The 24,756-nt window shown below is 42.0% G+C and overlaps 4 protein-coding genes across 4 annotated transcripts in view; 1 reads left to right on the top strand and 3 right to left on the bottom strand.

Annotated features, from left to right (window-relative positions):
- The window catches only part of LOC126564714 (cytochrome b5-related protein-like), a 253,063-nt gene that overhangs the window by 147,090 nt on the left and 81,217 nt on the right, over positions 1-24,756 (top strand). The window lies entirely within an intron of this gene.
- LOC126564519 (BUB3-interacting and GLEBS motif-containing protein ZNF207) overlaps positions 1-24,756 on the bottom strand; it is a 157,221-nt gene that overhangs the window by 59,856 nt on the left and 72,609 nt on the right. The gene's annotated exons all lie outside the window — the stretch shown is intronic.
- On the bottom strand, positions 2,001-20,169 carry LOC126565501 (UPF0047 protein YjbQ). Its single transcript, XM_050222683.1, has 4 exons — positions 19,737-20,169; positions 2,832-2,886; positions 2,539-2,620; positions 2,001-2,451 (listed from the first exon to the last, which is right to left on the bottom strand). Exons 1-4 carry the CDS (start codon positions 19,897-19,899, stop codon positions 2,236-2,238), a joined length of 516 nt encoding a protein of 171 aa, XP_050078640.1. The 5' UTR covers positions 19,900-20,169; the 3' UTR covers positions 2,001-2,235.
- Positions 19,913-24,167, bottom strand: LOC126560650 (uncharacterized). Its single transcript, XM_050216609.1, has 3 exons — positions 24,085-24,167; positions 20,034-20,413; positions 19,913-19,980 (listed from the first exon to the last, which is right to left on the bottom strand). Exons 1-3 carry the CDS (start codon positions 24,165-24,167, stop codon positions 19,913-19,915), a joined length of 531 nt encoding a protein of 176 aa, XP_050072566.1.

The following is a 24,756-nucleotide window of genomic DNA, read 5'->3' as shown; positions in this document are numbered from 1 at the left end:
AGCATCAAAAGAGAAGCTTACACCACACTATACACTTTCCACCACGGTTGCTGTTCGACCGAGCTTGACTACCTTTAACAAAATGGACAACATATGCATAAATGGTTTTGCCTGTACATAATCGTAGAGATAAAGCAATTAACAATCGCTTAAAAAATTAACACCCGCAATCTGCAGCATCTGCTGATGAATTGCTCAATAATCGACGGTATTTACCGTGTGATCAGGACATTTGCTGTGAGAGATTTTATATTTTTATTCAAATCACAGAAAATGTGAAAATGCAGCACTATGTACAATTGTTCGCCCGTACTTTTCTGATGACATTTCGCATCGTTTTGTAACTTGTCAGAGATAACATTCATAACGCCCCCCTATCTTGCCGTTACCGTTGTGTTTTATTCGCGTTTGTTAATTCTCCTTTCCATGGCAAGATTTCCTATTGGTCTTACGTAACTTATATGGTATAAAAGTAATCAACCCCAAATCTGTTCACTCATTCATATGCTACACACACACACACCCATACAGTCACCAGATTATTTGATAACATTTTTCCGTACAAAAGAAATGACATGCAACATTTATATGCTGAATGAAGAAGAAAAACATTCAATAAGATTTTTTGCGGAAAATTTTACATCTTTACATCAATCTCATTTGAAAAAAAAAACCCAACAGAACAGACAAATAGAATGCGTTTGAAAAAAAATAAGTTGTTAGTTATTGTCCTGCATACAATTGCAATCAATCCATTGCGAAAAGGTGTTTATTGTTACACAATTATTTTTTATTTCTACCATTTACGCATTCTTCAGTTAATACGTCAGAAAGTTAGGCAAGAGACTCGGATGAGTGTGCATCATTTATGCACACAGGTTTGAAGTCGATTTGGTTGTACAAACTAAAAACAAAACATGTGGCCACTGTTGTGGAAAGGCAATTATGGAAAACGTAATTGCGAGACGCACATCCTTTGCGCCTAAAAATACAATACACGAATTAGATGTATTACTCAAAAGCAAAAGATCACCCACACACCGCACATATTGACGATCTCTTTTTGTAACAGCTTCTTTAAACTAATCGGCACATGTGTGGTCGCTTACCGGTAGCAATTTACAATGTGTGAAACAAAAAAGATTTATCCATCAAACAACAGAACAGAAGGCCTCCACATCATTTCACATTACAAAACACACCGATGCTTACGATACAACATTTCCCAGTACTTAATTTGACCAATGCTCTGCGCACTATTGTTCCTTTCGGTTTGTCCGATGTTTTGTCTGTCGATACGCACATCTAGACTATTAATCACTGATCTGCTACATTCGTGGGTTGAACTTTGTGTAACAATTGCAATGCTCTGTAATTGCGCATAGAGCTTTTCTATTCCACGTGTCCCCATTTGGAAGGATAAGTTTGTATGAGAGCTTCTGCTTTTTTCTCTATCGTCCTACTGCAATGGTAGTAGCAATGTTTCAAAGTGACGGCATCGGGAGGTTTCGTTTTGTTTTGTTCATTTGTAACGCTTCTAAAACTGCTTTAACAATTGAATTTAGCTCCAGCTGCATTGTTGCCACTACGCACCACACAACAACGGTGTGTGCTGTGGTTTAGTTCGTATGTTAGATATTCTATTTGCATTTACTGCCATATCTCGTTCCCAATTTCATTTATTTCCACAACTGCACAACTGGCTCACACATTTGGTTCATCAACCTACTGAACATGGCATGTTGCTGTTTCGTCCGCTTATTCTCCGACGAAAAGCGATTAGCGAAGGTGTGTTTGATGGTGTGCTGAATAGTTTTTACTTTATTTTGTTAATTATGTTGCTAGCCGTTAAAGGGTTTTTCCTCTTTCCACCTTCATACCGGAATTGCTTTTTCGTCTTTTCAACACTTTTCAAACAGATTCGCAATCGTTACAATTTGATACCGTTATAGCTTTAGAAGTAGTGATAGTAGTAGTTGTAGTTGTTGTAGTAGTAAAAGTAGTGTCGTAAGTAGCATTATTATTTAGTTTAATAATGGTAGTAGTAGTAGTAGTAGCATTATTGGTAGCATTAGTAGTATTTCTTGTTGTGGTTGCTGTTGTTGTTGTTTTGGTTAAAATTGCTGTTGATGTTGTTGTTGCTTTTGTTGTTGTAGTTGAAGAATTGTTGACCTTACAGCAGAAAGCCGCTCTAACCCACGATTACCGACTATCGCGAGCAGAGCGCGGCCGTCCCTAACTGGAAGTGGAGGCAATTGGTGACACGGGCGAAAGGGGACTTCGGGCAGAATCGCGCGGACAACCGGAGAGCGTTATCACCAGCTTCCGGGAGCCTGCGTGGTCCCGATGTTCGCACAGCCAAACACCCTGCCACGTACCGAGTGACAATTTGCCGTCGGTGATTGGGATTGTCAGTGAACTTCCGAGGAAGCAGGCTTTTACGTGAGCAGGCTACAATATATGGATAAACAATTGCAGAGCATTATTAGGTTTGTATGGATAAATACGCAAGTACGATAGTAACGAAACAATATCTACCATATCATCTGGACCTTCGCATGAATGCCTGTACTGTAGGCCTTCGGGCACTATTTTATTCAACATCATTTCCATATCGTCCCTAAAAATATAAAATTGACACATTAAATGTCTGTCAACACATCTAACAGCTGAAGCAGCGAAATGCCAATGTCAAAGCCAAGAGCTAGCAAATGTTTTGCTTTGTAAGATGGAGAAAACAAATCCAGGTATTAAATTTGCATTTAAGGCTACGATAGTTAAAACATTTGTTTTTCCTCCTTACGTACTAAATAATGTTTGCCATCACTTACCGTACATCTGGATCCCAGCTTTCATTTAATGCTAAACTGGCGGATGTGTGCAGGACTGGAATGGAAATGAAAGATGGGGAAAAAATTAACTACAAATATAAACAACATAAAAACTGATCAATTATATATTCCTTAGTTTTCTATCTGTGATGTACAATTTGCGTTCTTCCTTCCATTATTTCAACAGTTTCTTTCCCACTGTATATTGGCGCGAGAAGGCGCGACGATTGTCAGCAAATTTAATATTCATTTAAAACCAAACACGCAAATCATCATCAAAAACGTAATCATCATCATCAAATGTCGAAACATTGTTTGTCTTCATTAATTAAATGAAGACAAACTTAGTTTCAAAATCATCAACAAAATAAGCAAATGTTCATTTGTATTGTAGCATATCTGCTAAACATCTCACCAGAGTATACAGTATCTCGCATACAACAAGCGTTACGTAGCACTTATGCTTATGTAAATATTTTTGTACAAAATGCAATAGCAAAAAGAACAACCACTAAGAAACAATCTTGGTTACAAAAACGAGCAAAAACTACTGTAAGAATTAGGTATAAATAAAGCGGTCTAGGAGGCCTTCTACGTAGACAGAGATGGAAAGAGAGAAGGTACAACAAGCTAAACCTTGCGTTCAAATCTTTCTAGAGGTTTGAGTGTCCCCCTACCCAAGGTAAGGCCTCAAACCTCCACATTGCCTGTAAGGGATATCCCTTCTGAACATCCATAGTCGCCTGGCCGACTTGCTCCGCCGATGAGCATCGAGAGTCCCCCTACCAAAGGTAAGGCCTCGATGTCTCCAACGTTCCAGTAAGGAAGATTCTCATCTAGAATCTTCAGACTGTCTGGACAGTCAGATAAAAGAAATATATTGGTCCGCACAGCTAGCAATCACGTTGTTCTGTTCTCGTTGCGATTATAAGTCCGAAATTCTTCTTCCCCACCACATGGCGACCGTGAATACAATTCTTCTTTTCCACCACATGACGACCGTCAGAGTAATTTTTTCTTCTCCACCGCACTATGTATCCAGACTTGAAGAAATAAAATAAAGTAAAATACACACATATATTTTAAAAGAGTACCCATTAACGTTAAACAAAACGATTCATTTTTGGGGTGTCTGGTAGCTGTTTAAGAAAATAAATTAAAATAAAAAACATTCAAATATTTTCTAAGAACACACAATAACCTCCGCTGAAAAAAAACAACCAGTGGTAGAGGCACCGATCTTCACACGGCACGATCGGCGTTCAAACATCATCTGGACCGTTTTCCTGTAGTTAACATAATGGAACCACTATGCAATTATCAACAAAAGTATAGTAAGCCATTCAATTGCCTGTCTGACTTAGTACGTCGTTAAGCCAAAAAAAATAGAATAAGACAAAGACGCTAGATACATTCAGGGCATTACAAATAATATTTTACAGTACACTGTTATATCACAATTTAATTCAATTTAACCTCACAGCTGAATGGCGCGGCAAGCATATGTTAGAGCTGTGATAAACTTGGGTGTTTGTTGTAATGTTACAACTTTATTGTGCACTATCACAATATTTCCGGCCTCACTTTAAAGCGGAAACGTTTCGTGCCTACTGAGCTTCGTGAGCAATCAAAAAACAACCTTTTTTGCATGTCCTCCTTGGTTTCCCTATTGCTGCAACATTGCGTGTGTATGTCCGTTTTGTTATGATGCACCGGTCATGACGATTAATAGATTTGCATAAGAAACGGCTCCATCCATTTCCTTACCATATATGGGATTTAGAATTCAACATTCAGAACACAAATTCAGAACACAAATAATGTTGTGCCAATTTGCCGCTTGGAAAAATTCTTTAGAGCCGCCATTATGTTCATGCACTTTGACAAGTTATCAACTATTTGGTTGCTTTGAATATTTGAGACGATATTACGACTCTATATCGCTGTAACTGTCTTTGAATCAGATCAATTTGATCAAGTAGAGGCAGATAAGAAATTCAATTCAATTGAGACAATTTTGTTAAACCATCGATCGGTATAGATTTAAGTGACGACATTAAAACCTCTCCACAAATCTTCAAGCGTCACATCCCTGTTTTAAAACCTTATAAGCCTGATAAGCCTACAAACCAATACTTATTTCTTCAATTTATTTTGCTCGTTAGCATTTTTATAAAAGTAAGTATACGCAATATCTTAACAAGCTATGTTCATTACCTTCAAAGGATGATAAGGTTTGCACTTATAGAAGGCTTATTATTTTTTTTTTAAGAAAATCTATCCGTAAGCAAAGATTGCATGTAATTTTAATGTTTTGGGGTTGAAGTGGGTGAAGTCTTGCCTGGTACAGTCATTTTAAGGGAGTGTTTCGCAACAACTGGCACCCATATCGTTCCGCAACCGCCGTATTTGCCCGATTTGGACCCAGCCGACTTCTGGCTGTTCAACAAGCTAGAATGGCCGCTTCGGGGACACCGTTTTGACACTAACGAGGAGATAGAAGCCGCAGCGACGGCAGAACTAAAGGACATCCCAGCTTCCGCGTTTTCCACCTGCTTCGATGAGTGGGAGAAGAGGTGGAAAAGGTGCATTGCATCGGAAGGGGATTATTTGAAGGTGATGAGCTTCATTTGGCCTAATAAAAAAACTATTTGAGAAAAAAAACGCAAAGGTACTTTATTCTTCGGGCACAGTAGTAAATCGACTAAAGACCCAACAAATTGAAAAACAATCAAAAACATAAATTAATTCATCAGGCTTCGAATTCCGCTACAATTTTAAAACAATTACAGCTAACTCTTAGTGAAAATAAGAAAAAAGCAATTTATCGCTCGCAGCGCAGTAAGGCACTGTGACTAGCATAATTTTTTTGAAGAACCTTCTTTTACTTTATTCCAATATGAACGCTCATTCCTTTGTAAGATCCTTTGTTAGAAGCTATTGTATGGAAAAAAATGGTTCAGGGCAGAAATGCTACGTAGGATGTATCTCTACTTTCAATAAAAAATATAAACTTTAATAAAGTTGATGAGAAAGCGTTACTGTTGCAAGCTGATATTATGTACGTTGAGAAAAAAAACGACTGCATTTTAATAAAGAGACACACACACACACACAATGTAAACGTACAAAACGACAACGCAAAAAGGGGGAAAGGAAGTTGTTTACTATACACTCGTTTTCACTTGACCAACACGAGCGCGCACACACTTAAAGGCATTTGCGTGGTTAATTGCGTGGATAGAGGGAATCCACCCCCAGGAAAGCGGGAAATTCTCCCCCTCCTCCTCCCCCCCCCCCCAACCATGCAAAGATGCCAATGCCGATTCTACGTCCTCTGTCGTTGTCATCGCTTTCTTCTTCTTCAAGCCACTGCGAGGGCTTTTCATTCATTCATGATTCTTTACATTCTACAAATGCCTACCGTTACCTAGGCAAACTTTCTGTATCACAAAAGAGATACATTTTGCTTGCTGACGACCGTGGGATTCTTCCTCGAAATTAGGAGGGCTGACAAGCGGTGTATTTCCTCCTTCGCGTCACGTTTGCTTTGTACGCATTTCGCCTGTCGTTTCACTTACGGGCGGAAAATTCACTACTTCCTCCCGGCGGAAGTGGCCACTGCCACACTGGTGGTTGGTGTCACAGATATGCGGTTTATTGCGACATGAATGCAGCCACACATTCTGCATGTGCCACACAGCGTGTGTTGTCCATCATGCAAAACGCACCGATATTCACGCTTGCAATCAAACAAACTCTTTGCGACTAAACGCACACATTGTTCAGCAATAGTGGCGGCATTTAATAGGTGGAAATGAACGCATAAGCAATCGATGTGCAACAGGCAAGATGTCAGTAACGGAAACTGGAACTGTAAATTGGGATAAATATAAATAATATAAATTTATAATATAAATTTTGGATTTTGAAAAACCAATATTTGGCAGAAAAGTGTGCCAAATGTACCTATCAGAAAACACCATAGAATTCATTAGGTATTTTTTATTTGGGTGTAATAAAAAAAATTGTCTACGCTCAGGCTTGTTCTTCTAACTTGCTGGTTTGTTACTGGCCGTTGACTAAGCCTAGGACAGACGCATGCTGCCCGTTTGCCCTCTTTCTCCTTCCAAAAGGTGTGTTCCAACAATGTTGTGCTAGTTTTGTACTAATTGCTGCACTTATCTGCTAAATTGTTGCTGCACTTATCTGATAAATGCAACACTCATAAAAATTGCCAAAAACATAAAACTGCACATATTTTTTTGGGTATTTTCAATAATTATATCCTTAACAGCAATAATATTTAATATTATAATAAGCTGAATGTTTCGAACGTTCATTCTTTAATGTCGTTTGGAAATGTTATGAACATGCTGTTTGTTCCCGTATTTAAGATCTGAATTGAAATTTAATTAGCTGAATTTCTCGTAGTTGGATAGTCAGCCCTCACTACGGGGAAAAGGACCAGGTTAAACATGTGAAAAAATAAGAAAATACTTCATCACAAGTCCATCGATGGCACTACAACAATTGATGCACCTACCTTGTACCATGTGGGACCAATTTTAGACAACTTATCAGTATGATCTGATAGAATTTGACAAAGTTCGAACTCACTACAACTGCCACTCACAACCAACCACCCGCCATACCCTAACGTACCGTCTAAATACCCCCCACAAAACCATTTTGTGCTGAGAATCTTGTGATTGTACGGCTAATGGGCTTTAGACCTTTGCTGAAATAGCGCCCGAAAAGGGATATAGTAGTTCTTCCCCAGATCTGCGCCATCTCTTTTTCGCCATACAAAAACCCCAAGCACATGCTCTGTGTTTCACGAGGGAAGATGCTTCTCTCGGTCGTTTAGAGCTCATATAAATAAAATTACATGTTTTCTCTCGTCGTCTCCTCAGTAGAACAACGCTTTTCTCAATTCATCTCTCATGTTCTCCGAAGGTTTCCACTATCTTCGCACGCTGGAGCATCATCTCATTCTGGCGCGTAAGCAAACCCGTCGTCCTATGGGGCCAACGCACATTTTCTCCCTGTGCTGCTCTCCATGATCACACCGGGGAACTAATTGAAGCATTCCGTGACAGGATGTTATTGGATAACAACAGCATGGAGATTTTCGAGGTAAATTATCGAACCAGATTGAAAACTGTTCGGGAACGTAGCGGCGGCATGAAATGATTTACCCAGCTCAGCATGCGAGCGTATCATCACGCCGCTGGTTTGATGAGTTAATTGTGACTGGACTTTTTGATACGGCGGCGTGTTCGAAGACTGCGCGCCGGTAAACGAGGGTCACACAAAATTTGCTCCATCAGTCTCCAGTTTTCTGGAGGTAGAGAAAAAATGAAAAAAAAAAATACGAGAGCAAAAGATACAAACACACCTAGTAAAATGTTCCATCCGTCTTTTCTCTCCGCAATTTTGCAACGTTTTCCGAGAGCTAAACCAAGCGATCTCCCCGCAGCGAGGATATTCTCGCCAGAAATACGCCAATGGAGACTCCAGAGTATGCTCGCAACATGCAATATCATTACAACATAACACAGCGTAAACAAGCGATGCATGAGAGTGAAACTGCAAACGTACATATACACGTAGCACCAGAACACACACACAACACACAACGCCACTATACACCGCGCTACGATTACTTTAGTCAGGTCATGGACACGAAATTTTGCCAGTTTCTCGTTCTATCTGACCGCGTTCGGCGTTTCCTCGCATTGGCGTTGACCCAGTAGCATGCTGCAGCATAAATGGGAACGACCTATTGAAGTTTCGTTCCGTCACTACAGCTACAACTTCCTGCAAGATTGATAATTCTAGCACGAAAGCTCCTAGCATTCTGAACACATTTCCAACGGGAACGTGTGCCATTTGCCATGCGGTACATTTTCACGCTTTGTGCCGTTTGGTTTTGGTTTTATGCTGGTTAGGGAATGGCGGTAGACTCTTCCTTAATCAGTGAGACAGATGCTTTTAAAACATTTAATTTGCTGCTGTTCTGATGCACATGTTTCGATGTTGGATAAAACAGGTTCAGAGGATGATTTTAAGACTCGGCGCTAAAAAAGTGTGTTCATGTAGTATGTAGTTGCTGAAACTTCATGCAGTACTATATCACAGTCCTTGTGTTTTCAATAAAAGACAAGCTTTGATCGGTAGCTGCTTCTAAAAACCAATATAACATTAGTCGCCATCATATATTTGAATACACACAGCCCCTACCACAGTACAGAACCTGTCTTGCCATATAGAAAAGGTATTATTCAATAACAATATTCACTGCCAAAAGCACTATTTCATTTCAACCACACCACACCACCGTAGAAACCCCTCCCCTGGGGTCCACCAGCACACATCTGACAGTACGCCGTACGTTGAGTGGTCGATATTGTGGTGTCCTGAATTAGAGCGTTTCAAGGCATGGCTAACCCATTTGAAGGATAACACAAGCGAGTGGTGCGAAAAAGAGAGACGGAAATTGGACGTTATTATTGATGTATGAAAAATTTACGTATACATGGCCAAAATAATGTACGCGCGCCCAGGCATTTGGTTGGCCGATCGATTCCGGGCTATCGGGCATATGACGAAAGATGAAAATGTACGTACTGATGTACCGAACTTTCAACAAGATTTCACATTTTTATGTACCTGTCATAATTATTTTGTTTAAGGTGTATTTCTGATGCATTCCATGCATTAATTGGCAATCTTTAAGAACAATATTCTTTAACATCAACATCAAAAATAATATAATTCACTTTTGAAGACAAAAATGCCGCCTACAACTGTGCTATCGAGTTATCGTTATCTATTATCTGTAATAATTGCTGAACCACCCTTTCCGATGTGTCCAGGAAGGTCCTTTCTTACTGACATGTATGTGCGGGCTTGTGAGTTTTATCGGTTTATTTCTCCTCGGGATGGAATGTTGCGTGAAAAATTAAACGATACACAGATGTGGCAACCCCCCTCCTATGCTGTCCAAAATCGACGTTGGCTCAAAGCATATCCTTACCTAACACAGTACCATTGCAAGATTTAGAAGAACACAAACAGAAGTTTGCGTTCCCTTTCTCATAATTTAGATTTATATCTGCGGAATATTTTTTATTCATGTGCGCCCCTACGTGTCACCCTACCTCAGTCACTCGAGACCTTGAATGCTTTCGATCGTAAGAGAAGCTCGGATTTGAAAGTCTACGAACTGTTGGGAGGATGAAGATCTTTTATCTTTTCTACAGAATTTTTTTTTTTTGTTATTTCTATTGAAATTTATGTATTTCAGTTCAATTGGCATATAAAATGCTGTTAGTGTTTTGAATATAACAACTTTCGATATTAGTTTTGAAAAACATCATTAGACATTTTTGGACTTCTTGCTTAATTTTACCTCATTCCAATTCAAGTTATATCTTCAATAACATATGTAATAACATATAATCACATTTACATATAGATTTCGTCGGCAGCTAGCAAGCGGGGTTTGTTGGAGGCAAATCCACCACCGACCAAATCTTCACTCATCGGCAGATCCTCCAGAAGTGCCAAGAGCGCCAGATCCCTAAGCATTACTACTTGTTTATCGACTTCAAGGCGGCCTACGATTTCAAATTGATCTAAATCGGCTATGGAACATAATGCAGCGGCACCACTTTCCTGGAAAGCTGATCCGGCTGCTAAAGGCCACCATGAATGGGGTGCAGTTCGAATCTCACAGGGGTCTGAGGCAAGGGGACGGACTCTCCTGTCTACTGTTCAATATAGCCTTGGAAGGTGTCATACGAAGCGCGGGGCTAGACAACGTCCGTGGCACGACTCTCTACCGGTCTCTTCAATTTCTGGGCTTCGCGGATGACATTGGCATCGTTGGCAAGACGACAGCGAAGGTGTGTGAGGCGTACACCCGACTGAAACGTGAAGCAGCAAGAATTGGATTGATGATCAATGCGACTAAGACGAAATATCTGCTTGCCGGAGGCTCTGATCGTGATAGAGCCCGAGTGGGAAGCAGCGTGTTAGTCGACGGCGACAATCTCGAGGTGGTAGAGGAGTTCTGCTATCTTCTCTAGACTATTCTGGACTGTCGTAACTTCGGATAACGATATCAGCAGCGAAATCCGGAGACGCATTGTGCAGGGGAATCGTGCCTACTATGGCCTTCACCGTCAGCTGAGATACAGAAGACTTCGAGACCGCAGGAAATGTGAGATATATCGCACACTGATTCGCCCGGTGGTCCTATATGGCCACGAGTCTTAGGCCATCCGAGCGGGGAATGCAAACGCTCTTGACATGTTTGAGTGTCGCTTTCACTGGACCATCGATGGCGGTGTGTTCGAGCATGGAATGTGGAGGAGAAGGATGAACCACGAGCTTACTGAGCTATACGGAGAACCGGACATCCTGACGGTAGCAAAGACCGGCAGGATACGATGGCTGGGGATTGTTATGAGGATACCAGACTGTTATGAGGACGCCAGATCATGGGAAGCTGCAGCCAGGGATCAAGTTTCCTGGAGATCTATTGTTGACCGGGCCATGTCACGACGACGTGCTCTTTAAAAGAGCAGGCCAACATGATGACATTTACATATTGATAAGATACATTACTATTGCTATTGATATTCAAGGTAAAAAGTCTTCGTGTGCCGTCCTAAGGAGGTACACGTCTAGAAATTCAGCCTTACGTATTACCTCTGTTTCCGCTTTGCTAATGGTCCTAAAACATTGTGTAAGGTACCATTCAAACAACACACGCAAACAGTCATCCGGAGCTAGTAGATTCGACTTCACTGTACACTGTAACTACTACAAGTTCGACTGTTGAGTTTTGTTCTTTCTCTTTTTGACTTAACAAACTCCGAGATCATACCCGGCGGCCATCTAATAAGTTACTAGGCTTATTTATTGATACCACGTAGGTCACTACCGGGCAAGGGTCTGGGTGGAATTGCCACCCAAGTACTGGGGGGACAGACCCCTTTTAGTCTTAAGCCGCTTTAGATTGTACGACCATTCGATTTACAGGGTGTTCAATAAATTCGAATACAACTTTTCATCGATTTTTAGTTCTGCACTCTGTGTATTCTGTGTATTAATATTGGTGTCAGATTTAGTATCATGTATAGGCTAACCGTTGCATGTGGTGTCGACTGTCACTTAGTTTGTGAACACTGTGCACGATGAAAGAGTGCCGCGATCTTGTAGTAAAATTGTTTGTGGGAGGTGAGCAGCCCGGCGATATATTCCGGCGGTTGAAATCTCACGGGATGAAGCGGAATTTCATTTATACTACCATCCGTCGGTACCGGGAGACGGATTCTACCAATGACCGTACAAGATCCGGGCGGCCGCTTTCGGCGAGGACGCCAGCAGTCTTCAAGGTGGTGATGGAGCGGATCCGTCGAAAAATGACCCGCTCGATCCGAGAGACCACTCCTGACCTGAATGTGTCAATCGGGACGACTCACACTATTATGACGAAGGGCCGTAGGGTACAAGCCGTACAAGAAACGTAAAATACTTGGAGTAACGGAGGCTGCAAAGAAGAAGAGGCTGGACAGATGCAAATTAATACTTTCGCGGCCCGCATGTAAGGTTTTCGTGTTTTCCAATGAGAAACTCATCGTTTTGGAACAGCCGCACAATGGCCAAAATAATCGACTGTGGGTGCCGATGTTGGCCAGCATCCCCCCGTCCCAAATAAACATTTCACGGCTCCAGAATGCCGCGTAGGTGATGGTTTTCCGTATCCAGGCGTGGGAAGCTACTACTTGTTTTTATTGAGAAAATCGTAAAAAAAAGGTGCGTACTGCAAAACTGAGGTTCTGAAGAAGGTTGTGAATCCGACACTTCAGGATCTCTTCGGGAAGGATCCTTACATTTTCCAGTATGTTCCCCGTATCTCAATCCCCTTGATTACTATGTATGGTCATACATGCTGGCCAAGCAAAGCGAGTATAAAGAGAACACAGTCGACCAATTCAAGAACGTTATTTCCAAGATCTGGGACGAAATGCCGATGGAATAGGTGCGTGCAGCTTGCAATTCGTTTGAGAAACGTCTTAAGCTCGAGATAAAGTATAAAGTGGGGGATGCTCTCACCTAATACGCCAAAAAGATACATAGTAAATAAACATGGATTCACGAAGAAAAATAGTCAAAAAATTATATTTTATGTTTACATTGTTCGAGCTCGTTTTTAAAGTGTATTCGAATATATCGAACACCCTGTAGAGTATAAGGATACTTCGGACAAGGTTTTACATGCGCAAAGAGCGTACTAGAAGTGGTTGAACAGGATTAATATCCTATGAAATAAATTTTTCTTTAAAATAATTTTCAATATGACGACTTGCGCCGTATTATCAATGCGAAATTAATATTCCAAGAAATTTGTAGAATTATAGTTTTCAATTTCTACCTAACATTCCCGTTCAACCACACCTATATAGAAAGGTTTGTTTTCCAAGTGATCACTCTAGGCTATCGATTCGTATCGATCGCTATACTTCAAACGCTTGCGAAGCGTTTCACCAAAACACGGCACACATCGTACGGTGTACGGTGTTGCAAGCCGCAAAGAAATGGCGAGCACTAAAATTATAGGGAACAAAATATAGATACAAGATTAAAACAACAACTTACATCCATTCCAGGGTCTTTTGACTAAAAACAAATGGATGCTTTCAATTCAGGAGTGTGCCGAAATGAATTTGACATTCACTGATGTAAATCATTGATTTTTTTATAGCTGTATGGGAGATTGTACATATCCTTTATTATGGAATTTCGCAAAAGCATGCATAAGACAGTGTCTTTCATAATTGCATTTGTGATAAATGTTTTGTATACATGCATTTTTTTCTTTTATATTTATTAATAGTTAACAATTATAAAAAGGAGAAATCGTTTGATCATTAACGCCTTTGGGCACAAAGAATGATTTAAAAAAAAACTGAATATAGATAAAGTGAAAAAAGTATTAAAGGTAATTCAATTACTTTAATGTTTTTTTAAAAAATCTATCATTTTGCACGTATTTTATAAAAAAAATAGTGTCATTCCTGCTTGAGCAGCCCCTCCCATAAGCCGGCTTTTGGACCGGCTTCATAGATTACGTGGGCTGCTACATATATTTCTGGCCTAGGCCACAAGAAGTGTTGCCAGATGCAATATGATATGTTTATTCGAAAGTTTGACATTTTGCAGCATTCACAACGTTTTGATGTACGACCATCATTTGTGATGTTTACATTGATTTGGACAAATCAGTTTCGCCAAGAAAATTGATTTATCCCGTTAACTATCAAGTCAAAACTGCTTTAAAAACACAAATCTTTGTGCAATAATAATAAATTTAATCGTGACCGACGCTCGCTCAATGACGAATTTCGATAAGGTCGTGTAAAAACGGCCGTTGTGCCTAAGAACATTGATGCCGTTAAAGATCTAATTGCACAAGATCGGCATGTGACATATGGCAAGATAAAGGCATCATTGAGCATTTCTTCCACCAGCATAAACACTATTTTGCACAAACACCTGACCGTAATAAAGTGTTGTTGTCGTTGGATCCCGTACATGTTGACAAACGCTCAAAAAAGGCTCGTGTCGATTGGTGCCAGATTTTCTTTTGAAAAAATTCGATCACGGTGCTTCAAAAGATGTTAATAAGATCGTCAAAGATCGTTCTGAATGGTACACCACAATTTGTCTGCCAAAAGTCTTCGGAAAAATTCGAAAAATGAACAACAGAAGACCGATCGTTCTTCTCCATGACAGGCAATGCGAGCTCTCACACATCGGCTCAAACCATCGCTTATTTGATCGCGGTAAAAACGTCGAATTGATGGGTCATCCGCCCTGTAGGCCTAACTTGGCATTCAATGACTTCTTTTCATTCGCGCACATCAAGAAAAAAATGCGTGATCAACGATATTTGTCCCCAGAAGATGCTTCAAGCGTTTGAAAAACCACGTTTTGGAGGTATCTCCATCAGTGTGGAAACAATGCTTCGATAATTAGTTTGAACGCACGCAAAAGTGTATATTTGACAATATTTCATGATAAATAATTGCATTTTCCTTATTAGGCCAGACATATAAATAGCAGCCTACGTAACCGCTTCAATTACAATATCAACTGAACTGCCTTAATCGTGAAAGCGTTGCGAAATAAAAAAATGCAGAAGAAATAAGATGAAATAATAGAATGCCTGTTTAGGTCACGACTGATCTAAATCAAGGAAGCACGCTGTAAAAATATGTTGACAAATAATCGATAAAGACAATTGGAAGATCGCCTGAAAGAACATGTTAAAATCAGAACATGTGTAAATATATGCAAAGGCTAACATCATTGATGACTTTTTTCCCTATATGAGTGAAGTTTTGGAGGTATTCAAATGTGCAACACACAACAACCAGCATAAATAATGTACAATTACAGTAAAAAAACGTATACTCTTTTACTACAACACTTAAACCATGGATAATACGTTAAACGACTTTGGCAAATTGCAAAATAGTGTAAGTTGTATTCATCAGAAAAATAAAATCAATCAGCTGCTAATACGTTCACCACATAACTTGCACGGTCGCTCTGCTGTCGTGAAGCGACAAACGTTGCGTTTCCTACTTTCGTTGCCTACATTCATGTTTGCTACCATCGCAAGTTGCATCGTCATTCCTCGTTAAGCGTACACCGCAAAAAGTCGGTAAATAATTCAAAATTAGCTCACCAACAGGGTTACGGATGCGCGTCTTCGGGTAGCCACACGGAACACGGCAGTATGGCAAACATGACGATGACACTCGGTCACGCAACCGTAACCGGACCGTACCAACCAGCCTGGAGACCGTTGAAGGAAATGTCAACCATTAAACCTATCACCATTTGAATCGGATACGAATGGCTACTCTCGCAATCTGTCCGGCGAAAGCAAAGCAAAGCGGCCCATGCTACCAAGCAATGCACGTCCACCAATGCAACAAAGTGCAGTTTCGAGAGGGCCCAATGTACCGAAGCATTGCAAAAGTGCCACACGCTTCACGGTGCGCCTCGTGGACGATATATCTGGGGTCCGAGTGAAAAACGATTTCCTTCGCACGGTGTGAAGTGCCATTCTTCGTAGGTAAGAAAATCGTTCAAACGTCTACTTTCAGCATACCTTCGACAACGGATGTGAAGCTAAATAAGTAATCAAGACATATTTCAAATAGTTTGCTGTTTATCGGTTTTAATTATCTGCACAATTTGCAATTAGCCATATCCGGCTACGTACTAGGCCCACGATGTGTGCCGTATCATTATCGAAGGGGAAAAGAGATGAGCTGCACTCAACCAAAAAGGAAGAGAAGCGAGCAGTGCTCATGCCGCAATTTGCTACAGTTTCGCGATGTCTGATTCTTAACACACGCTGTTTGGTGCAGCGTTATTTCTAACGGTTTCGTATAACATATTTTTTTGCATAAATATGCCTTCTTAAAGGAAACATGCAACGCGATTTCAAAAATATGCGCATAATAGCAAACGTAAGGTATTTTTAGCGAATCAATTTCTCAGCTGGATCATGTTGTACACCATTATCAAAACTATTCATTAAGAGGGTCGGTGTGTTAAAATTGTTAATAGGTATTTCAGTAAGGTATGCGTTAAAAAAGATCTTCTTATTTTATTCTGGTAGAACGCCTGGGCTGTAATGATAAAAGATGGCAATGAAAACTAAACTGGATCTGGAACACAATGGATGTAATTCCTATATTGAAGAAGTACATTACAAAACTGCTGCCTTCCGACCGGCCCTTGACCATGGCTGTTATTTGTTATTTTATTGTATTGAATTCAACGGACCATATGTGGCCACCTTGACGGGGGGATGCAGTGCAAGACGAGAGTTTCGACCTTGCTGTCGTAATCGTTCGAGTCTCACCGGGGTCTGAGGCAAGGTGACGGACTCTCCTGTTTGTTGCTCAACATCGCTCTGCAGGGTGTTATGCGAAGCGCAGGCTTTAACATCCGGGGCACGATTTTCACCCGATCTCTCCAATTCCTTGGCTTGGTGGATGACATCGACATCTTCGGACGGACAACTGAACGGTGTGCGAGGCGTACACCCGTCTGAAACACGAGGCCAATAGAATTGGATTGAGCATCAATGCGACGAAGACAAAATACCTGCTTGCCGGAGGCACTGACCGTGATAGAGCCCGACTCGGAAGTAGAGTATCAGTTGACGGCGACGATCTCGAGGTGGTAGAGGAGTCCTGCTACCTCGGTACGATCGTAACTTCGGACAAGAACGTAAGCAGCGAAATCCGAAGGTGCATTGTTCAGGGGAATCGTGCCTTCTACGGACTCCACAAACTCCTAAGATCCAGAAGACTCCAACAACTCACGAAATGCACGATTTACCGCACCTTGATACGTCCGGTAGTCCTCTGCAGGTACGAGTCTTGGACTATGCTGACGGAGGACGCCAATGCACTCGCCATTTTCGAACGGCGGGTGCAGGGCGTGTGGTGAAGGAGAATGAACCACGAGCTAACTGGCATGTCCTCACCACGTTTGCTGGGGCACGTGATGAGGACGCCGGACTCATACCCCACCAATAAGGTGCTCGTCAGCGACCCGTTCGGCACGAAGCGTAGAGGAGCACAGCGAGCTCGTTAGCTGGATCAAGTGGAGTCTAACCTGTCGGAGATCGGATGCAGTCGTGGATGGAGGACTGCAGCCCTAGACCGAATTTCCTGAAAACTGATTGGAGACCTGGCCATGTCAACACGACGTGCTCAATCCTGAGCATGACAAGAAGAAGAATAAGAAGAAAAAAATGTGGCCCCTTTGAAGCGATTTTTTTAGCGTTTCACATTTACAGTTAACCCTTACATATTTGCATTCAACAAGTAATGGGCCTCACAGTAATGGGCCCATTAATGGGTGACAGGTCTGGTTAAAAACAATCACACACGGCGTCTAATTCGCGGTACATGACGAGGAACGGATCAGAGGTGCCAAAACGAGTACGACGTTCCCTTACCTCCAAAAAGTGATCTAGCATGTAGTCAGGTAGACTTCAGGACAAGTAACGCGCAACGTCCATTGTAGTCCACCTGGACACTCCAGCCACGCAGCGCAAACCGTGTAAATTTCCGCTGGATGGATTTCAGGCGAGCCAACGAGAGTGCCGATATAGGCCACTACACCATGGATGAGTATTCCACCACAGACCGAACTAAGGAGCAGTACAGCATCTTAACGGCAATTGGGTCGGTAAGCTCACGCGCAAGCTTCTTCAAAATGCCAACTAGCTGATTGCCCTTAGCGACAATGTGCTCTAGCTGGTCATGGAAGCTCAACTTATCGTCAAAAAGTACTCCTAGATCTCTGAAGCAGCTTTTACGGACAAGGGTAGTGTCGAGAGCATTCTGGAGATGCAACTGCTCTTCATGGTTGCGTATCGGAAGGTACAATTTAGCTTCATCAGCGTAAAGCAGGTGACTATCAGGAGGAAACACACGTATGACATCGTTCAAGAATATCACGAAAAGAAACGAGGTGTCATATGATATTATGCAAGATGAATATGCAGTGTCATACAATCTTCCAATAGAAGTGGAATAAAATCGCTCTTGGATCGCTGTCTCTTGGATCGCTATGACGCATACAGTTAATATAATATTATTAACAAAAGATGCCTTCCACTAATTCTCATATATTATCGATCATTGACTGGGGCGGCTCGGTGATCCCGGGGATGGCATTTACACGACAAAAACGGGTATCGAATTCCCTCTGGACCGTCACCACGTAGTCAGAATGTTCAGACTGCTTTATACACCATATGGAATAAATTAAATACATTTTGTAATGCTTGACATCTCACCTAGAAGGTTGTTAAGCCAAGAAGAAGAAATCAAATGAAACGTTTTTTTTTTTTTTGGATCTTGCGGTCCTCGCTAAGCAAGTAAGGTCCTTAAAGCACAATATTGTTTTGTAAACGAGAAGACTAGACTGACAATAATTGCACACAGTGGCAGATTTAGCCCTTCAGAGGCCCTGAGCGAAAAGGAAGTTTTGGACCCAATAGTGGCAGAGGTGCCGGTCTTCACGCGACAGGACCGGGGCGCTCAATCCCTCAATCCAATCAGGACCGTTCCTCCAGGGTTAGGACTGACCATCTAACTACCTGTTATAAATTAGTTCAGTAAACCAAGCAAAAGTAGAAGAAGTGGGAGTGGATCAATCAGTTTGAAGATTATTGGCGGAATGGATATCGGACCCTATCATTATCAAAATCAAAAGTGTGTTCTTTGAGGATTCGGGTCCCTTACCAGCTCTGAGCCCCCCGCGGCCAATCCCTCCACAGACAGACAATGTGACTGTTTTCATTATTTATTGAATAAGCTTTAAACCGTAACAGGTTCGTTCCGTTCCTGAAAAAATGGAATAACTTCTGCACTCAGGAATAAGTTACACAGTACGAACAAATCTTCAAAATAAATCTTGATAACGCTACAAATAACTGAAGCACAACGTTTGGTGGTGTAGGATTAATGAGTAATGATGAAGTTTAGTAATTGAAAAATAATAGTATACGCACAGAAATTGTTCCCTGTGCTCTGAAATCATCAAATATATATTTTGTAGAACGTTTAGCTCTTACAGCTCTTCTCTACTTTATGTTCAGAATTCAACACTTGCTTCTAGAATACTAAACGTCGTCGGTTGTTGGTGATTCTTTAACAACCTCGTACGCTACTGTAATCGCCTGCTGCGTCTAGAATATTGTGCAGATGTGCCACATCGCTATTGCAGCGGACACAATTACATTCCACCCCAAATAGCTACAACAATTATTGAAGTGCACATACTTACTTTGAACGTGACATAATCCGACAGAAAATTGACCCAGCTCTGGCATTTGCCGTAGGATCTCCTCCGTCACCAGGTGTATACCACGGTGCTGTGGCCGTAGGTTGATCTTGCGTTGAAACCAGGCGGAACCAATCTGTATACCGCGGTGATTTGATGAAGCCATGTTATTGGTCTTCTCATATGATGAGCCCGTCGTAGTCGTGGTAGTCGCCGTTGCCGGGTTTATGCCCGCCGTTGCCGTTTGCTGTTGGTGACGAGGGTATCCGGATTGATGCCGATGGCTGGCCGCCGAACTACCGCCACCACTGCTCCGATCTGCGTCACCACCTCCTCCCACTACACTGCCACCAGCACCACCAACTCCTCCACCTCCTCCGCCTCCTCCAGCGGCTACACTTCCTTTTCTGCCCTTGCTTCTGCCTCTACCACCTTCCGAAACTGCTGCTCCACCGCTCGCTGTACCGGCAGTGCTGCCACTTGCTCGACCAGCACCACCAACACCACTTCCGCCACCTCCACCACCAGCTCCTCCTCCACTACCACCTCCTCCCCCGCGGCCCCCGGCAGACGCTGACAAGAGTAACGAGGACGAGGAATCGTCGGTGACCGATGAAGGAGGGCTGCCCCGTTTGCGAGGATGATCCGTTTTGAGGCAGGAAATAGCAACTACCGACAGCCTATAATATACACATACACACTAGTATGGAACAATCGCAAACACACAGGGAACACTATTCAGGGTAACCTTCCGCGCTCACACACGTTTTATGCAGCCTATGTTGTCGTCGACGTCGGCGGGTATCTCACGGTGCTCATACGATAACTGGACAGCAAAAGGATGAGACTGCAGAGAAAAGGGTTGTCAGGGGTACCGAAGCCGGTCGGTTTTAGTTGCCTCGTGTATTTTATAGCCGAAAACCACAAGAACCACTCTAGCGCACACAATTAACTCGTGATTCACATCTTCCCGTCAAGGGCCACAGATTTCTTATCACTTTATTCACGCCACACACCAACACACATACACTTCTGAATGCTCTCACATGCAGCAGCAGCAGCAGATGTTGTGCAAACACTTGCCTTATCTTCACTTCGCTCGCTCACCAACACACATCACACCTCGGGACGAATTCACCTGATTACGCGTAGAAAACAATGTAAATAATTTTAATGCATCAATACTGCTTCGTCAGTTCAACTATTCAGAAAAAGTTTCTTATTTTACTTAATATTAAACATCCAATTCTACGTCAAGAATCGATCTGCCTACTTTGATTGTCACGAAGACGCGGAGATGATGAGAAAAAATATTCTACCCCTTCTTTTTGAAAAATCTTCATGTCAGTTTTGATGAAATGTTGAGAAGTGCAAATATAAAACCGGAATAGATAAGGCAGAGGAACAAGTTAAACGTTACCACAATTTGCAACATGAACAGACTGCCATTGTTTCAAACCGTTTAGGATTTTTCGAGGACTTCAAGTGCAAAATCGTCAATGGAAAATGGCTCATGCTTACTAAAAAACCGTGTCTGGGATATTCCTGCATAGCAGGGGACGCGACACACATCGTACACTATCAAATACGCGCTCAATGTCAATATCTAAATGTGCCTATCCCATGTCCTAACTAGCACGTGATATTAACCTATGCTTGAGCGGGTCAAAATACCACGACCAAGACCAATCCCTTGACGTTTTCAAACAATAACTTTGTTCTGCACGGGAATGCAGCGCAGGACCGGAAGACGATGGTGGGGATGGGGAGTTTTTTTTTCAGTAAGTTCATCCGGAGTCACGCACGACATGACATACGAACGCGTTCGCACACGCACGTTACGTTGTTTATCGAAATTCGTTGCGTGATTTTTACAAACTACATTACAGCAGCGAGCCGGGATACTAAGGAAAGCGCGAATAATTATAGAAGCCATTCGCCAGTGACGGTGATATGCGGAGTAGTAGTAAAGCATGTGAGCAAGAACAAATGGACCAGCCACGACGATAGCACCACACGCTGGCCATTCGTACACTCCACATGCCAAGGAATGCCGGGAAGAGGAAATTAGGGTGCTACATAACTGCTAGCACTCTTGCTTTTTCTTTTCTCTCATTTCATGTTGCAAAGAGCTTAAAATGTTGTCCCACATTTATGCTGCCAGAAATGTTATGAAGGAGGACCCGTTTTTTTCCTTCTTTCATTATTTCAAATGTTTCAGTACATCATGGAGAAACTAGTAAAGTAACGTAATTTACACATGCATGGTCATTTGGAGCTCAAATGTCCCTGCAATGCATACCGGTAATTCGACGAAGTGCTATTATCGAACAATCGACCGTTCAAAGATGTATGCGCGTTTTCTTCAATTTGGAAATCTAATACTATATTAATGCAGCACGCTCGATCGACCGTTTTACATTCAAAAGTAGTATTGATTTCTAGGCAGAAAAGCACGCCGACCAACAAACCACATGTATTGGATGTTCTTAGTAATCATACCCTATTGAAAAAATCTATGTAAATCTGCCAACTAAGGCACTACTAAGGCAAATTTGTGTTGGGAAAAACCCTTAATAGTGGTTATCAAGGCAATTTTGTCAATAGGGTAACGAACTGTGCGTGAACCTTCTGCTAGGTGCGTTAGTGTTTATCTCACGAAATGAAAACTACTCCGCGGATCTTCCGTAACCGTAATATATTTTTCCCTGCTGCAAGGAGTATCAAAGGAAGGCAAAATATTTCTCTCTCCTTCTCTTGCTTGCTCTCTTTCTCTCTCATTCATTTTCTCATTTCTCTTTCTTCCGTTCTCTGTTTTATCTAGATTTTTTCTTCGGTGCTGAACACTCTGATCCACATGCTCTTTTGATCTCCCTTTTTTAACTCTCCCCTCCTGCTTCTTTCTGCTCTTGCTATCCCTTTTCTCCTTTACACCTTTGCCATACACCATACATTACGCGTAGAAATCTTTCTCTTTCAATCGTTACGATGTGGACCTCAGAGCCATACATAATCATACGCATAAGATGCTTGCGGCAGTAGACGACATATCACTATGCCTATGCCCACCAAATTTAACGCACTTTGTTGAAGAAGAAAAAAAACACACACACCATTTGGCTCTTTCGTTTGGAAAACCAAATGGCTAGCATTTTCCGCTGCTGAATTGATTGCCCCTGTTTAGTGGTCCAGGGCAAAGTATCCAGTCACTGATCCACCCAAGCCTTTCAAGGCACTCAAGAGCACACACGCACTGGAACAAATACACACACACACACACACGCACGCACGCAAAGGGAATGCAGATGCTTTTCATCTTACAAGAGAATATAGTATCAATGGCCTATTTCTTTTCCAAAAGTTGGTCCAATGCTATTTTACTAATGATTCGGCCACATTGCAGCACAGGCAACTCCCACATCGAACCATGTCCTTTTCTTCCATAGTTGAGCCTGCCATCCAGCCCGGCCGACTTCATTCACTACTGTTCGTCGATCGGTATCGCAGATCGGAGGAATCCTTTTTTGGGGTGGCACCACATGCTACGACACTTTTATACATCCTTTTTTTTTTTTTTTGTTCCAGAACATCCTTCCGTGTTTAGCATTTCACCCGTCGAGTAGAGCATGTACCCCTTCGCACCCACTTTCCTACACAATTCCAACTGAATCAATCTACCTACGACACGGCCACTATTGCAGAATGGGTTATTCCTTTTGGCCAGTGAAAATAAAACTCCATACGCACCTTCGTCCGTGTCACACAACCGCGTGTAATGGATTTTCTTCCCACACGCGCATACTCTCCGCACACACCCGCGGACCGACACACTACTTGAACGTCGAAAATGTACCTTTTTTACGGCACACGACCGATTTGAACTCGATTCTGTTTTATGTAATTTCAGAACCGTTTTTTCGAGCCACCGCCGCTTTTTTCCTTCGCTTGTCGCACCTCGCACACCGATCGTCGTCGTCGTCTCACCTACATCGCACGTACCAGGCAAACCAATCTTTTTGCACCTCTCTCTGTTTCGCTCGTCCACAGAGTGGGCCTTTCCGTGGGCTTCGACACAAAATCCATCTCGGTCGGCATTATGCTGCCCGTGGTAGCATCTCTCCTTTGCGCTTTGCTAGCCTTACTCTAACTTCCTTTTCACACGATTGTGCCGCACATTTTCGCTCCCTTTCTTTATCAGGCGCGCGTGTGCTATATCCTGAAATCTTGCACGCGATCTCTTTAGCGGTAACCTTGCGCCCACACGCACACACACACACACACTCTTACTCTTATTCACACATACACATGTGCACTCACGCATGGAGAAGGTTTTTCGTGCTTCCTCACTCACCCGTGAACCGATTGATACCCAAAATATAGGATAATCAGCTTCTGCACTTTCCGCAAACACTGGTAAAATTGGTTCGGGTGCATATTTTTTTCGTCCGCACGATTAATGGTTGTCAAATCGAGCTTGACACACCAACTCCGTCGGCGATGCCGTAATGTAATCGAGGCTTTTTTGTGTGTGTTTTTTTATTGACAATGGCAAAATGACTGCTGTCATTGGGAAGGTAAATTTTGACCAAATCCCATAGTCTGCACTGAGTAATCTTTTTCCTGCTGTTTATGATTGCGAGTGAGCGAGACCAAATTGGAAAAGGATAAACAGATAGAATATCCGACATGCTTCGAAAAATGACAAGCATATCGGCTGATGAAAAATGTCGGATACTTTCATAGTTTTAAATTCACACCGAATTAAGGTGGATTATTCGTTCTGATTTCCTAGGAAACGTCATTTTACAAGAAAAGAGAAAAAAGCGAAGCTGGAGATGAGCTACAAATTGATATCGTGATCATATTTTGCCATAACACAGCTCCAATTTTGATAAAACGAACGAACTGGGATCATGTCAAGAATGTCTGTAATTTTTGTAAAAATAGAATGGAATGTCAACAAATTAGCACCAAGAATCGCTCGTCAATTCAGCGTTGAATATATGCTTATTAAAACGCTTTT

This window comes from Anopheles maculipalpis, chromosome 3RL (genome assembly GCF_943734695.1).
Source record: "Anopheles maculipalpis chromosome 3RL, idAnoMacuDA_375_x, whole genome shotgun sequence".
Lineage (NCBI taxonomy): Eukaryota > Metazoa > Arthropoda > Insecta > Diptera > Culicidae > Anopheles > Anopheles maculipalpis.
Note: the sequence above shows the minus strand (reverse complement) of the source record. Positions and strands in the feature narration are given on the sequence as shown.

Excerpts from the sequence above, each read along its gene's own strand:
- LOC126560650 (XM_050216609.1), bottom strand. The coding sequence starts at position 24,167 with ATGCACCCGAACCAATTTTACCAGTGTTTGCGGAAAGTGCAGAAGCTG. Across the intron at positions 20,414-24,084 it reads GGGTATCAATCGGTTCACGG|GCTGTCGGTAGTTGCTATTT; the intron begins GTGAGTGAGGAA and ends TGTATATTATAG. Across the intron at positions 19,981-20,033 it reads AGATCGGAGCAGTGGTGGCG|CAAACGGCAACGGCGGGCAT; the intron begins GTAGTTCGGCGG and ends CGTCACCAACAG.
- LOC126565501 (XM_050222683.1), bottom strand. The coding sequence starts at position 19,899 with ATGGCTTCATCAAATCACCGCGGTATACAGATTGGTTCCGCCTGGTTT. Across the intron at positions 2,621-2,831 it reads AGCTGGGATCCAGATGTACG|GGACGATATGGAAATGATGT; the intron begins GTAAGTGATGGC and ends TTATATTTTTAG. Across the intron at positions 2,452-2,538 it reads GCGAAGGTCCAGATGATATG|CCTGCTCACGTAAAAGCCTG; the intron begins GTAGATATTGTT and ends CATATATTGTAG.